The sequence below is a fragment of the Tripterygium wilfordii genome, chromosome 1, assembly GCF_013401445.1.
Source record: "Tripterygium wilfordii isolate XIE 37 chromosome 1, ASM1340144v1, whole genome shotgun sequence".
Lineage (NCBI taxonomy): Eukaryota > Viridiplantae > Streptophyta > Magnoliopsida > Celastrales > Celastraceae > Tripterygium > Tripterygium wilfordii.
In genome coordinates this window covers 1,572,232-1,587,075 of record NC_052232.1, presented here as the reverse complement: position 1 = coordinate 1,587,075, position 14,844 = coordinate 1,572,232, and the positions used below count along the sequence as shown (strand labels likewise).

At 39.8% G+C, this 14,844-nt stretch overlaps 2 protein-coding genes and 1 pseudogene across 3 annotated transcripts; 1 reads left to right on the top strand and 2 right to left on the bottom strand.

The window, feature by feature from the left end:
* Positions 1-504: 504 nt before the first annotated feature.
* Positions 505-3,763, bottom strand: LOC120001667. The gene is made up of 2 exons (XM_038850090.1): positions 1,242-3,763; positions 505-1,091 (listed from the first exon to the last, which is right to left on the bottom strand). The coding sequence occupies exons 1-2, from the start codon at positions 3,591-3,593 to the stop codon at positions 645-647; spliced, it is 2,799 nt and encodes a 932-aa protein (XP_038706018.1). The 5' UTR covers positions 3,594-3,763; the 3' UTR covers positions 505-644.
* A 2,479-nt stretch (positions 3,764-6,242) lies between these two features.
* Positions 6,243-8,279, bottom strand: LOC120002399 (annotated as a pseudogene).
* An 890-nt stretch (positions 8,280-9,169) lies between these two features.
* Positions 9,170-14,648, top strand: LOC119998897 (BTB/POZ and MATH domain-containing protein 2-like). Of its 2 annotated transcripts, XM_038846374.1 has the most exons (5): positions 9,170-9,863; positions 12,029-12,061; positions 12,143-12,491; positions 13,465-13,741; positions 14,118-14,648. In XM_038846374.1, exons 1-5 carry the CDS (start codon positions 9,478-9,480, stop codon positions 14,294-14,296), a joined length of 1,224 nt encoding a protein of 407 aa, XP_038702302.1. In that variant the 5' UTR covers positions 9,170-9,477; the 3' UTR covers positions 14,297-14,648. The 2 variants fall into 2 exon arrangements, with proteins under 2 accessions (XP_038702302.1, XP_038702310.1); XM_038846382.1 differs by lacking the exon at positions 12,029-12,061 and having other exon boundaries at positions 9,171-9,863.
* Positions 14,649-14,844: the final 196 nt, after the last annotated feature.

Genomic DNA, 14,844 nt, shown 5'->3' with positions numbered 1-14,844 from the left:
ATACTGCTAGTAAACCCTGGTTTTAAACCCTTCTTGGGGTGGTTCCTACCAAATCATTTCTGGCCAACAGGAATCATAATTGTGTTAAGTAATCTAATATCTCAAATGAATCTTATCATCATCATCATCTAAGCCTTCATCCCAAAACTTCGACTGCATGAGTCTTTGAAAAAATCAACGAGAATTCATTGCGTGTATTCGTTTATGCCACTCATTTCTATGAAGGGTCATACTTTCATTAACTCCTATTGAATCCATATATTTTCTTAATACTTCGAGCCATGTTTTTTAAGTCTTCTTTTTCGATGTCTATACTCTCCTATACAAATTCTCTCAATTCTCCTTACTGTCGCACCGTTATCTCTACGTTGTACATGCCCATACCATCTTAAACAGTTTTCTCGCAACTCATCTTCAATTCATGCTACTCCTACATTAGATCTAATAATCTCATTTCTTATTCTATCTCCCTCCTGTGGCTACACATCCAACGAAACAGTCGCATTTTTGCTACATCCATTGTTTGGATATATGTGTATTTCATAACTTATTGAAAAAGAATGTCATATGACTTTCATCCATGTGTATTTACAAGTATTTTATCAGAACAATATTGGTGTAAAACAACTACTGGTTTTGGAAAATCAGTGCCACGCTGCTTGATTTTCCCCATCCCTCAGCAACTCCAACGCAGTTTCAACAAGTGAGTGAATCGTTGTGCTGTGTCGGCTTAGTCCAACAGTGCCAGAGAAGATGTTGAAGCTTTCGATCTCAGCTGTGGTCTCCAGGACGCCCTCTAGCTCCTCCTCCATTCCCCTATCCTTGAAAATACGTACATCTTCTCTGTTGTTTAGCATCATCCAAATTGCCAGCTCAATGGCAAACCTCCTTATTCGTGGAACTTTAATAGCTGGTTTTTCATACTTTCTTAGGATCTCGACTAATTTGTTCGCCAAATCAGCTTCTTTAATTCCAGCTTCCTCAAACATGATGGTTGATTCTTCAGAAGTCACGTATTTCAAAACATGTGCCGCTAGTCCTACCATGACTTCTTGCAGTTTGTTTTCTCCCAACATAATTGCCTTAAGAATCTGCCAGAAGTGAAAAGGCTAGGATGAGATTTTGAACATTATTATGGTTTGACGAAAAAAAAAGATAATGTTTTTAAGTTTAAAATGCTTCTTCAGATATATATATGCTCTAACCAGAAAAGGATAATTTCAGTTAAGAGAAGAACTTACTGTGGGTGCAGCCGCTGCGACACCCTTTAGCTGATTGAAGCGATCAGAACCGCTGTAGGTGCACAAGTTTCTTAAAATTCTTGCAGTGTTGATACGGAGGAGTGGAACCTCTAATGCTCCTACAAGCCTTTCAAGTACCTGTAATTTCAAAATTTGATGACAATTATTTCTGCTTTCTAAGGCCAGCATTGCCAGTGCTTCGCCTGCTGCGATTCTTACATGATACTGACTCTCTGGCATTTGGTGGTTGAAAAAAATGTTGAACAATTCCTTAAGAACTCCACCTGTGCCCCCAATTCTCTCTGTTGCATCCTCTTCTTGTGCCAGACTGGTTAAAATTTCTATGGCCAGTTTTTGTAACATTGGGTGCTTTTCTCCATTTTTTAGGATGTCTCTTATGTTGCTTATTGTGAAAACTATCTCTGAAATCTCTCTTCGAAGATGTTCCCCTGTGGTGCCTGTTGTGCTTGCCAGCATCTTCACTAGTTGCAGAGATCGTTTTACTGTCATAATCTGTGAGGGAGCAACATTTTCATCCTTCAGCAGCCTCTCTTCAGCATGTGTAAAATCTATGATTTTTGGTAAGAGGCCTCTGGTATTACCAATCTTTCCACAGTTGTCATGGTCATGAGCAAGCTTCTTCAAAATAAGCAGACCCAACTGATTAAATGTCCAAAACCCATAATGTCTATGATCAAATATGATTCTCTTTTCACCAATTTCGTCAGTCGCAGCAATAGAGATTCTGTTTGTTTCCAGCAAAGATGAGATTGACTCCATTGCTCCTGGTATCCCAGCAACCCGTAAGGAGTTCTGCTTTTTGCCAGCTAGTTTTGACAATATTTCTGCTGCTGACTGCCTGATCTCTTCTTCTTGAGGATTTTTCCAACTCAACATCTCAACCAATCTTTCAATCAATGATATATTTATTCCGATCTTCTGAAGGGTGTCATCAGAAAACTGTTCACTTGCGGATAATTGGCGAAGAATTCTGGCTCCAATGAGCTGCTCATCGGTAGAATTTGAAGCCAAGAGATCCATACCAAAAGCTACCATGTCCATTTTCAAGCCATCAAAAATGCTTCCATTTACACACCTTGAATAAGCATCATAAAAGAACCTTCTCATGGAAACCATGCCAGAAGGCCCCAAGCCACATTCACTGTTCACATCTTCTAACAACTTACAGAATCTGACCTTCCACTCCCAGTAAGCTTTCTCCATCAGAAATAGCAAAGCTTCTGCTAAAGCCAAGGAATAAAAAATGGTCAGGGCGGATTTCCGATTCCTCTTGTCAGTATCTCCTTTGGATACCTCGCCATAGTTATGTTTGATAAGCTTCATCAATGAAAGCACAACACAGGCTGTTGCGGACAAAATTTGAAGCCAATATAGAATTTGGCTAATATTTCTTGAAAGGAAAACCCATCGGCCATATGGCAGGAGGGGAACATCTGAATTTGTCCATGCTCGAGTGGGCGTCTTCCTCTGATCCCAGTTTCCTGGACTTGCTTGAGCAGTAGTCATTGTCACTTCTCTACTCTGTCGACCTTTCTTTGTGACAGTGAATAATGGGTTGAAAATTTCTTTCAGATATCCAAAGAAGTTGTGTGAACTATCCCTTAATGCTCGGAAACTGTTCATTCCAGCACCAGTGATAGACCAAGTTGCTTCATGTTGCCATTCAAGCTCATGGCTCCGACTGAATATTCGAGTCCCTTCAATTAACAGAATAGTGGTGATAAACCAGAAGTCTGTTTTATCTAAAGTGATGGCAAAGCCACCTAGAAGAACAACTGTGGCCCAAATAAAACCAAGGGTTCCCAGACCAGTGGCTGCTTTTTCAAGAACAGCAAGGCGCAGAGCGAAGAGCGTTAGTTTCTTCTCTGGCGCACGGATTGTTGTTGGTGTAGTCGGAGCAACAGAATCTGCAGTGCTGCTATCTCTCTTCTCAATTGCCCTGTTCTCTAGTTCAAAAATGGTGTTACTTGAACCGTAAGTTTCACTGAGCCTTGAATTCTCTATAATCTGCAAATGAACGCTTCCATCGCTTTCAACAGATTTCCTGACATCCATGTTGAAAGAAACTTGGCTGCTACACCCAATCAGAACAATTGGGTTGAAGAGCTTGGTTGATGGCAAAGATGGACTTTGAAAGCTCTTGTTGTTTAAAAGCTTGTTGAAGGATTTGAAGAAATTGGAAGATTTAGAGAGAGAGAGACTAGTAGTGCCTTGAAATTTTTTTAGTTTTATGTTGTGAAGAAAGAATGGAGAAGAAGTGGTGGTTATAAACACTAACAGAAGAGGAGAATGAGCTTGGGGAGCACGTTTATCTTGTTTGTGGGAACTCATGAGGAAAGAGTAACGTCAGGTTGCTTCTCTTTCAGTCATTTTTCCTTGAAAGTTACATGGTGAGCTTTGTTGTCACTTCCTAGTCCCTCCTTTAATTTTGGGCAAAAGCTATCTCCTGTTGTCTTAAAGGAAAGTGGGTTTTTTCTATCTATGAAGCTCCCAAGGATTACCCAAAAGCCACTTTTGCTTTGCTAAAAGTGAGGCTCTTTTGGCTTTGCCATGCTATTTTGGTCATGTCTTCTTTTACTTCTTCTTAGTACTTACTTCCATGAACAAGCAATTACCATGTTGAGGTTTCAATATCCTTTGGTCTTGCCCAAGAAAATGCATCATCTGTTGGAATCGTTGACTTACTATTGGAACAACAAGAAATCAATTGCCAACTAAGGAGGTTGGTGTTTGATAAGTTATAAATTAGTACCTCAAATGGCGGACCTCTAACGTGAATTGTTATGCATGCTTGAATGTCATAGGTTCTTGTTTATAAAACACTACCATTGACTAGCTTTTATAATTGAAAGGCTTATTATTATGTATGTTTATGATTATGATCACCCTTTCATTTCTCTTATGTATGTTTATGATAACCACTTGGCAATAGCGTAGTTGGTTATCTCTTTGGACCTAGGGCGTAAAGAATCTTGCCCGAGGTCGGGAGTTCGATTCTAAATTAGTGCCACTATTTTCAAGTGGTTTGCGCTAGGTTTTGGTCCAACTAACCTGTCAAGCGGGTTTGAGCGGGAGTTCGATTCTAAATTAGTGCCACTATTTTCAAGTGGTTTGCGTTAGGTTTTGGTCCAACTAACCTGTCAAGCGGGTTTGAGCGTGCCTATCCCAACCTGCGTTTGGGTTTAATGGGTTGTCATTGTCGGGCTGGTTTGCGCATGCCTAGCCCGGTCAAGATCAAGAGTTCGATTTTAAGCAGACACCATTATTTCCAAGTGGTTTGCGCTTGGTCTCAACTCAATTAACCTGTCAAGAAATTTTGCGCGTGCCTAGCTAGGCCCAAGTTTGGGTTTAGTGAATTTTGCGCATGTCTAGCTCGACTCAAGTTTGGGTTTAGTGAGTTGTCCCCATCGGGTGGATTTGCGCATGCCTAGCGCAGTCAAGTGATTAGGTCTCAGCCCAATTAACCTGTCGGACATGTTTACATGTGCCTAACCCACCCTAGTTTGAGTTTAGTAGACTGTTCAAAGAGCATGCCTACTAAATTATTCTCAATTTTTTTAAAAAAAATAAAAAAGCATCCAAAAACACATCATTTTTGTGTAGTTGCTGAAATTGTTGTTGGTTTTGGCTTGCAGGGATGGGTTTAGGAAGAGTATTTGTGTCAAGTTAAAGGTTCAAGTGGGGAACTCAAAACTCCCTAAAATTGTACCTTCAATTACACACAAACTCTTTAGTTTTTGATCACATTCACACCGTCAAATTGTCAATTATTGCTGGAATATTCTTCATACAAATCTCTGAGTACACCCCGTACAGGTGGGCATGACCTGACCACAACTACATAATAATATTATTATTATTATTATTATTATTATTATTATTATTATTATTATAATTCTGCTTTGTTGTCTGCCAATCCATTAAAAAAGGAAAGATAATTCACCTCCATGACCATAACCAGATGAAGAAACACGGAGACGTGTGTCTTGTTTTTCTTCTGTATTACGACATGTAATCCAGCTAGGAATGTTGTTGAGTGTGGTCTTGGTCTTTGAATTGTTGGCGTTTCTGTTTATTTGGGAATTGTTGTTGCTCCAATTCTTTCCTACAATCTCAAGTAGGGAATTTACAAGCCCCCCATCCACTTTCTTCTTCATATCAAATTGAGGTAAAATAAAAAGCAAAAATGCTAAGACTTTCAGTGTTCTATCTCAAATGTTAAGATGGACGAGCATGATGCATACGAAATCGTGGACCCCTCGTGATAGTTAGGACAAAAAAAAATTAGAATCCGTAAGATTGGTGTTAGAAAGTAGTGAAGTACATTTTTTTTTAGGTATGTATACATACATGAATTTTCTCATAAGAAGGACCTAAAATAAGGATTTATGTTTTCACCATTGATTTGAAACATGTGAGACCCAATACAATGAATCTCATTTGTCATTTCACTTATCCACACCCTTAAAAAGTAGTCTTATTCTAGGTCCTTACTAAGTCCTCTTTGTGTGTGAAAGGTTGCAAGAAAAGGATACATGAAAGGGAAAGATTCTGTAATTTGTAGGTCTTAATCCAGAAGTGACCTCTAATCATCACTTGCAAGGAAAGAAAATACGTCCCCAAGAAAATGAAGGGAAATGATGGCCAAGGAAAAAAAATGAACCGTCCACATCCACTTCCCACATACAGAATGAAACTTACTTCTTCATCACAAGCAGTCTTCCTGGAAAGTCTATGATGCAGTGATCTGGAGCTTTCCCTTGTCCCACATCGGAAGAGTGGGAGCGAGCTTTGCGCCATATATGCGCAAGGCTTGCCTTAACCCATCAGCCAAGGTTTTCGGGCCAACCCTGAGAATTGGGTTCGGTCCTAGGCTTTGGTTACAGTCGGCCCATGCGTATGTGGGTGCGGGCTGGGCCTTGGATGCTGGTTTGCATCAGTCTAGCCCACCTCCTGGTTGTCATCGCTCGATCACTTCCTTTTCCACTAAGTGATTGCTTAGGGACCTTAGCGTACGATCTGGGCTGTTTCCCTCTCGACTTTTGATCTTAGCACCAAAAAAGTCTGTCTGTACAAACGATCTAGGCCTGTATTCGGAGTTTCCCTGGGGTTGGTAAGGCGAAATGGGGCCACCCTAGCCCATTGAGTGCTCTACCTCGGGCCATCGACATCATACGCTCTACTGAAATAGATTTCGCGGAAAACCAGCTATATCCGATCTTGGTTGGCCTTTCACCCCTAGCCACAAGTCATCCTTAGGAATATCTGCCCAGAATGAACCAGGCAATATATCATCACAAGTAGGTCTTTCATTTAACCTACGCCTGGATCCCCTAACTTCAATCAAACAGTAGCCATTAGGAAATACACACACCTACAGAGAATGCTTTATCCAAACTTGGTATACAAGTTTCTCAAAAATTCTTTTCAGAAAAAAATGAGACCCGAATCATCCATTTTTATCTATGATTTTTTTAAGTTAAAAGAAGAAACAAAACAAGCCCCATGCAGGTAGGGATATAACAAATAGAGTGAAGTCCATAATTTCTCTTCTTTATTTGAAACTACAAGGGAAAAAGCATTCTATATGTTGATACTTGATATATATGTATGGCAACAAAGTATGAAATCAACCAAAATTTGAAGGACTTCACTCTATTTGTTATATCCCTACCTGCTTCTCATGTTTCCTGTTTCCAGATATACTCATCAAAACATCCTCCACTTAGTGAACTCAATGACAAGACCTAGGAAACTTTACATTCATTCAAAACAACGCATACAACCATCAGGTAAATTCATATGCAACCATATTTGTAACATCACAGCATCCCAAAGAATCAAATAATACTCTCCACCAACTTCACAGCATTATCAAGCTTCCCGTCTGCATTCACTCACTACAACATAGTCAAAATTCCTGACATGCTTCAACTCCTCTCTCGCTGTGGTAATCCTCACAAGCAATTCCTCCTTGCTCTCCGTCTTTCCCTCAATCAACCTCTCCACCATCTTCAGCTCACTGTCCGGCACCACAAATACGAACACAGCCGAATTCCCCACAATCCGCCGTAAAGTTTCCGCCCCTGAATATCCACCCTCGACACAATTGCCTGATATGACATGTCCCGCTCCACCATCGACAAAAACTCCTCGTTGGTCACGAAATAATGGTACTCCCTTTGTTACGAGCCTCATGACATTTTAATTGTTTGGGCTTAGTCTAATGGGATGGCTGGTTTTTTGTGTCATGGCTTATTGGGCCCATCAAGAGAAAGGGTTAAATTAGTCTACACCAGTGGATTATTATAGAAGAATTTACTATTTAGATTTTTTTTAAAAAAATACCATTGAGAAATTTGATTATCATTGGAATCGAACATTGAACACACATATGTCTAACTCAGTTGATTACCAACCGAGCCATCTCTTGTTGGCTCGGTTGCTTCATTTCACTTTGGAGACCGTCGGTCTCTAATCCGACAAAGTGTTGTTTGCTTGAGTTACAATTGGTTGCGTAACATCCTTCCGTCGACTTCACTTGGTCGCATTCTGCTGCTAGTGGCAATCATCACAAAATGGATATTCTCATGGACTTCACTGAGTTTCTTGATGACCGCATCCTTACCAACCCCACTAGGTCCGAAAATGACAACGATGAGTTTTTGTTGGCGCAAATCGGGTTGGTCCGGAATGATGAGACAATGGAGGACTCAAGTGCGCGGAGCAAGTCGGGTTTGGGTACTTTGTCGATTGCAGGAATTGAAGGAATTTGTGGGTGTCACCCATTTTGGAGTTGGAGATAAAATCAGAGATGATGGTGGGTTTTTGGGTATGGATAATGATATGAGGGCTTAGCAGCAGTGTAGTGAGCGTGGGAGCGAGAAAGGGAGAGAGAGGTACAGAGTCTGCGAAAAAAGTGAAAGGATGGCAACGGGGCAAGGGAGGATGATGGCTGCCCCATCCTCGCCCCGCACCTCCAAGGGTATGCCCTATCTGCACATGTTGGGGTAGCATTTACACCCATCCTTGTCCCGCTAAAACTCGTAGGTACGCACTTCGATTAAATGTCCGTACCAATCCGACCCTACCCGAACTGATCTAGACCGGACTCAACATCAACATTAATATACAAATAATGAAATAAATTTGTATAATCCAAAATAATCCAACAAATAAATATTTTTAATTTAATTAATCAACATCAACATACTTAATCCAACAAATCAACATTGTTACTTTGATCTTAATAATAATACCAAATTAATATATGCTTGTACACATAAATATTTATTCATATTATAAAAGAAGTTTTGAAATTTATGTATATATATACATTTAGGAATATCATTAACTAGGCCTAGTTGTGGGACAAGGTGCGAGATGAATTGTAGGGTGAGTTGGGAGGCAGACCCCTGGGTCTTGCCTCGCATGTGAGTTGGGCTTCTTTGCCCCGTCCCCATCCCATCTTATTATCGAATTGGATTGGGAAAAATCCACGCGGATTGGAGTGGATTTCGTCAATTCGAAATAGATCGGGTATGAATTGCAATCCCCTAGAAACAACATGGGAGGATTTTTTATGAAAATAATGAAATATTTAGTGCTTATTCAATGAAAATATTGATGAAAATAATAGCTGTTTTTTAACTCAAAAAGATGCCAAAATTATTTTACTAATAAATCCTATCCAAAAATAGCCGCGCGCTCAGTACAAATTGTCCTTTGTGATATTTGATGTTGGAGAGGGACAAAAATCCAACTTCACATATAAGTTATAACTAGTAATGCCGTGTACATTGTCACAATTGACCCCCATTTGTTTCCTTTTACTTAATAAAGATAGGGGTTTTTATGACATTTTCCAACATTTCACAATTTGCTATAATATACAGCTCTTCTCCAACCCTTTAACGATTTCCAACCATTCACCATCACTTCGTTTCCTTCCATCACCGGGAGACCCTCCCGGCGTAAACCACCGTAACCATCAATTACCCGCCTTGCTCCTCCTCCGTAGCCAGGGGAACACCATTGAAACCAATACAGAACCTGAATTTTAAGCGCGAGTTCTCGTCGGTTTCATCAGCCCCAAAACCCTAATTGTACCCAATTATTGAATCTTGATTCTCGATCGAACCCATTTCCCATTTAGCACCGCTAACGATACCCAGATTAGTAAAATTAGATCTTGCCCTCCGAAATTCGCTGTTCGATGGGCACAGTTGAAGCTTGCAAGGACCTAACAATCTCGTCATCAACGTCTCGTACGGAGACCATCAATGGGAACCATGAGTTCAGAATCACTGGGTATTCGCTCAATAAGGGTATGGGGATTGGGAAGTACGTCCAGTCCGAGACCTTCGTCGTTGGCGGTTATGAGTGGGCGATCTACTTTTACCCGGACGGTAAGAGCCCCGAGGATAATGCCTCGTACGCATCTCTGTTCATTGCCCTAGCCAGCGATGGAACAGACGTGAGGGCGCTCTTTGAGCTTACACTCGTGGACCAGAGCGGAAAGAACACACACAAGGTGCATAGTCATTTTGGAAGGACGCTTGAGAGCGGGCCTTACTCGCTTAAATACAGAGGAAGCATGTGGTGAGTCCTCTTTGTTTGGTGTTCGTATGTTGAGTGTAATTTGCGACACTGTATTAGAAGCGTGAATTTTTCCTCCATAACCAAACATGTATCACATATATTACGAGCTATTTAGAGTTGCAATTACTTTTGTTTGAATTATTGATTTTTGGATTTTTAATGGATCATTCTAGGCTAGTTTGTGTTTTCAAACCAGAAGGATACAGGGTGGTTTCTTATGTTAACTTCGGGGTAATTTATAATGTCAAGTCTATCATATTGAACATAGAGTTTGCTCTTTTGTTATCGTATCCTTTGTTGGGGGTGTTTTAATTATCCTTACCTTTTTTTTTTCTCAATCAAACTGAAGTGTGATCCAAAGATTCGAAAATCATGTCCTCTGGGTTTTCCACATTTTTACAAAGGCAATTGGTTGGCATTCAAAGGTTATTGGTCTGATTAGGATTTGGTTGGTCATTCACCTAAGTCATGTGTGGGCCTTTTCAGTGTCTATTTTATAGTTCATTCAAGACATGCCCTCTTGTCACTTGACTTCATCATCGTTGTTAGGAGATTTGAGTATCCACCACAGGTTGGATTTGAGAGCCAGAAGTAGGTGTGTTTGTCTAGGTTTCTCACGGACCAAAAAAACCTTTTGGGAGATTATGAAAAATGCTGGGAGAATGTTTTACTTCTATTTACCTATTGTATCTGATTCTTCATTGTGTTATTTCTGTCCCAACTCCTAGCATTGAATTCTAATATATTGAAGATTGTTTTCTTAAGGTTTTGAAACAAGGGTTATTTTTAGTCACCCTTTCATTCTTCTGTAGTCCTAGACTTTTACATTTCCCCCCTGAACAGGATGTAGACTGCTATTCTCTCTAGACCATTTGCATAGGGTTTCTATTTTCTAACATGTCTGTAGCTCATTTTTGCATTGTTGACTCAGGGCTGCTTTACCTTTGCATAGGTCTATTCAGTGACTGCTTCATCATTGTCTCTCATTTTTTAGCTCTTTTCTTCTTTCAACAATTGATTTAACTGTCAACTACATTTTCATGTTCAAGTTGAAAGAAAAATCAGCTCCAAATCGTAGAATCCTTAGGTTGCACCCTCATGGTGCCTTGTAAATCTCTCACATTCAAAAAGGGGGAGATTTTATGGGTTCTAGAATGTGTCCAAGGCAACATCTGCTTGATCCGGTGATCGTTTTGCTAAAACTGTTGTATCTACGTAGTGTGAGGTGATGCTCAACCTTTTTGTTATGATCAAGAATTTTAGAAAAATTTTGGAGCACATTGGGGGGTGGGGAATTAATTTTTGAAGTTTTGCCAGACTTGGATTTTAAATGTTATCACATGTTTTTTGTGTCTATCATTTGGCCATGAGCCGTGTCCTAGTTTTTCTTCTCATGTAGAGAGATACATCTTTTGTAGCCTCCTCGTGTTATACCATGCTATTCATTCATGTTTTTTTAATAGTGCTTAAGGTAATTTTAAAACCATTTGCTATTCAAATGCATAGGAAAGTTTAGACCTTTCTCTACCACAGGGGATATGTTTCTGGTTCTGGACTTCTGTAGAGTGACTCAGTTGTTATACTCCTGTTCTTCAAGCAAAGATTTATTACTAGCTCTTATGTAGTTTGCAATACACCTAGCTAGCTTAGCAAGGCATTTGGAAATTTTTGGGTTTCCCCAGGGATGCTTCCCCCTGCCCACCAGTCATTTGGACATCGACATTGGTAAGGATCCTAGCAATCACGTAACAGTTGTATGTGCTAGTGCCTAGTGGTTTATTGCTGTTGGTGGTTGTTATTTAACAGTTACCACATGTTTCTTCATGTTCGCCTTCTTGGGGATTATGACTCATCTTTCCAATCCTTTTGCCATTTGATGTGAACTTCACCTTCTTGTGTCTCTATTTGGCTGGATGTTGACAGTTGACAGTGTTCTGTTCGGTTTTGTTACTGTTTGTTATCCATCATTATTTTAGCTGATTGATTTTTTGGGTTTAATGATCCTGATTTGTTTCCTTCCTTTCTCCGAAGGGCTGCATTTACATACTACAACTGTCTTCTAGTGTATGTGGGTACTCTCGTGTGTTCTTCTTTGGTATCTTTTATGTCGATTTATCTGACACTCAAGTTTATATGCTGACTGAATATTTCCCTTTATTTTGTAGTTGCAGTGCACACAATCTGCCATCTCAATTTTGGTTTGTATGTTATAGTTTTGAAACATGAGTTATTGTGAATGACCATTGAATTATAATGGATACAACTATTGAATGGTGCAGGGGTTTCAAACGCTTTTTCAAAAGAAGTATGTTAGAGACTTCAGACTATCTTAAAGATGATTGCCTCTTGATACGCTGTCGTGTTGGTGTCGTTAGGTCGCAAACAGAGGGACCTAAGACTTACAGTATTACAGTTCCACCTTCTGACATGGGTCAGCATTTTGGACAGCTTTTAGAAAGCGGAAAGGGAACAGACGTGAAATTTGAGGTTAATGGAGAAATTTTTTCTGCTCACAAGTTGGTTCTTGCAGCACGTTCCCCTGTGTTTAAGGCGCAACTCTTAGGTCCAATGAAGGATAACGATACTGAGTGCATAGAAATTGAAGACATGGAAGCCCCAGTTTTTAAGGTTCTCTCTATTTTCCCTTATGTTTGTGACTTTGCATACGTGGGTTTGCAAATATAAATCACTCTCTTGCTTATTTTTTGCTCAGCTTAGCTTAAGGTTAATATTCGGTAAGCCCTGGAAAGCTTTACCAGTTAAGGAATTGTTGTACATGATGTGAATTGAGCACCTTAGGAAGAATTAGCTTTTTGGTTGGTTGGCCTTGGTGGTGAGTGATTGTGATGCAATACAGGATGCTTTATGAATAAATTTACGTCTGGAATCTTCTCCCAAGGCGCTGCTCCTGTACACTTCTTATTCACTCCAGCGAAGGTTCACTATCTTCTTGCTTATCTTCCTGACTGCCCCTATTTCATACACTTTTGATCTATTTCTGATAATTTGGTAGCATTATACATCATTTAAGCTATCAGTTATCTCAAATTCATTTTAATTGATATACTTATCAAGAATTTCGGGTTTCTACATCTTCAAGTATCTTTTGACAAAGTTTGTTGGTTGTGTGCAGCACTGCGCCTGTTATATAGATACATTGATACGATTGCCTTTGGGTAAACAAGTCTAACTATGTCCCTTCCTTTTGGCAGGAGTGCTAATGATTGTATGAAATTGCCAATTTTAGTACACTACTCGTGTTAGTATCAGAGGTTGATATCTTTTGGATGTTATCTTGGCTCCTTTTGCCTTTGTTGAAATTGGAGCTGAGAGAGTAAGCAAATTAAATTGACTTTGTTAGCAGGTCAACTGAAGGGATGCATGACCATGCTACCATTCTATGTTGCCATGTTCTCGTGTTTCATCAATTTTTTATCAAGCATAGTGTTATAATTGAACATCGGTGATGCTGTTTATATAAAAAATTTCATTTAGTATTTGAAATGCAGGATGTGCTATTTGTTTGTCTTACTGTGACTATTGGAAGGTTTCATGCATAGCATTAATCTCTTTTTCCCCCTGATGGATTGGCTGTTTGCAGGCTTTACTTCATTTTATCTACTGGGATGTCATACCTGATATGGAAGAGCTTGTTGGTCAGAACTCTAAAGGGGCTTGTACATTGATTGCTCAGCATCTGCTTGCAGCAGCAGATCGTTATGCACTTGAGAGACTCCGATTGATATGTGAGGCTAAACTTTGTGAAGATGTCATCATAAATACTGTTGCGACAACTTTAGCCTTGGCAGAACAGCACCAGTGTTTTCAACTGAAAGCCGTTTGCCTTAAATATATTTCAATGCCTGAAAACTTAAAAGGTAATTTTGGTTCATATTACCTTACGTTTCTGTTGTGGTTGTAGAAGTTTTCGTTCAAGTTCTTGCTACTGAAAATTTTCTCCTGCCTGATGTGAGCTTGGAAGAAGCCCTTTGGTTCAAAATTGTTTTACCTTGGGCTTATTAAGTTTTTTTGATGAACGATATGCCTCTCATTGATAATCTCGTTAACTTGTTGACGTCTGTTCCAAGTGGTGTTCGTGCACGTGTTCCTTTCTTCTTGCTTCTCTGTAAAGGAGTTTTTTTTTTTTTTTTTGCTTTTGGACTTTTATGGTGATCGAATGAGTGTGCGGTTATTTGTTTCCTTTTGTGTTTACAAAAAAAAAGAATGACAAAAAGGTGGTGTATTGTTTTTCAGCTGTGATGCAAACGGATGGATTCAGGCACCTAAAAGACAGCTGCCCGTCAGTCCTAAGTGAACTGCTGCAGTATGTGGCCAGGGTTGGCGAGCATTCTGCTATTGTTGGATCTGGAAAAGATTCATTCTTAGATGGCTGTGATGTGAACGGAAGGCGGGTGAAGCAAAGGTTTCGTTGATTGCAGAAATAACAGATAGGCCCCTCATGAGGACAAGAAAAGAAAACATGTTTTTGGGGCTAAGAAACTCTGTTTTGACTGTACAAAACAGTTTGATAGTTAATAACAGCTTCCCAGTTAAGACGTTAGTATGGTGTTCAGAGTGATGGTTGATGGTCTGAAGGTCTTCGTGGTTTTTGTTTTTAATCCTAAACTTCTGGATATCATATATCTTGTTGGTGGTAACCAATCATATTGTGACAGCTTCTCCTGTTCAACCCTGTATTGTTGTTTTGGGGTAGGGTTTCCAAGTGCTAGTCTGTTGCATTTACTGACTAATTGATTGATCTCAACGGTAAATATGGTATTTGAATGACTGTCCAGCAGCTGTGACCGACCTCAGTCTTCCCCTTGGCCCTTTGCCTCTTCTTTTTTCTCTCATTACCTGTCTTTGCATGTTGCCAATGGGGATAAGAGAATGAGATACAACATTGGGTCAAAAACGTAACCGCGGAACCCAGAACTTTGGCCTCGTTCATCCTATATGGGTTTTAGCTTAGTCTTACTTA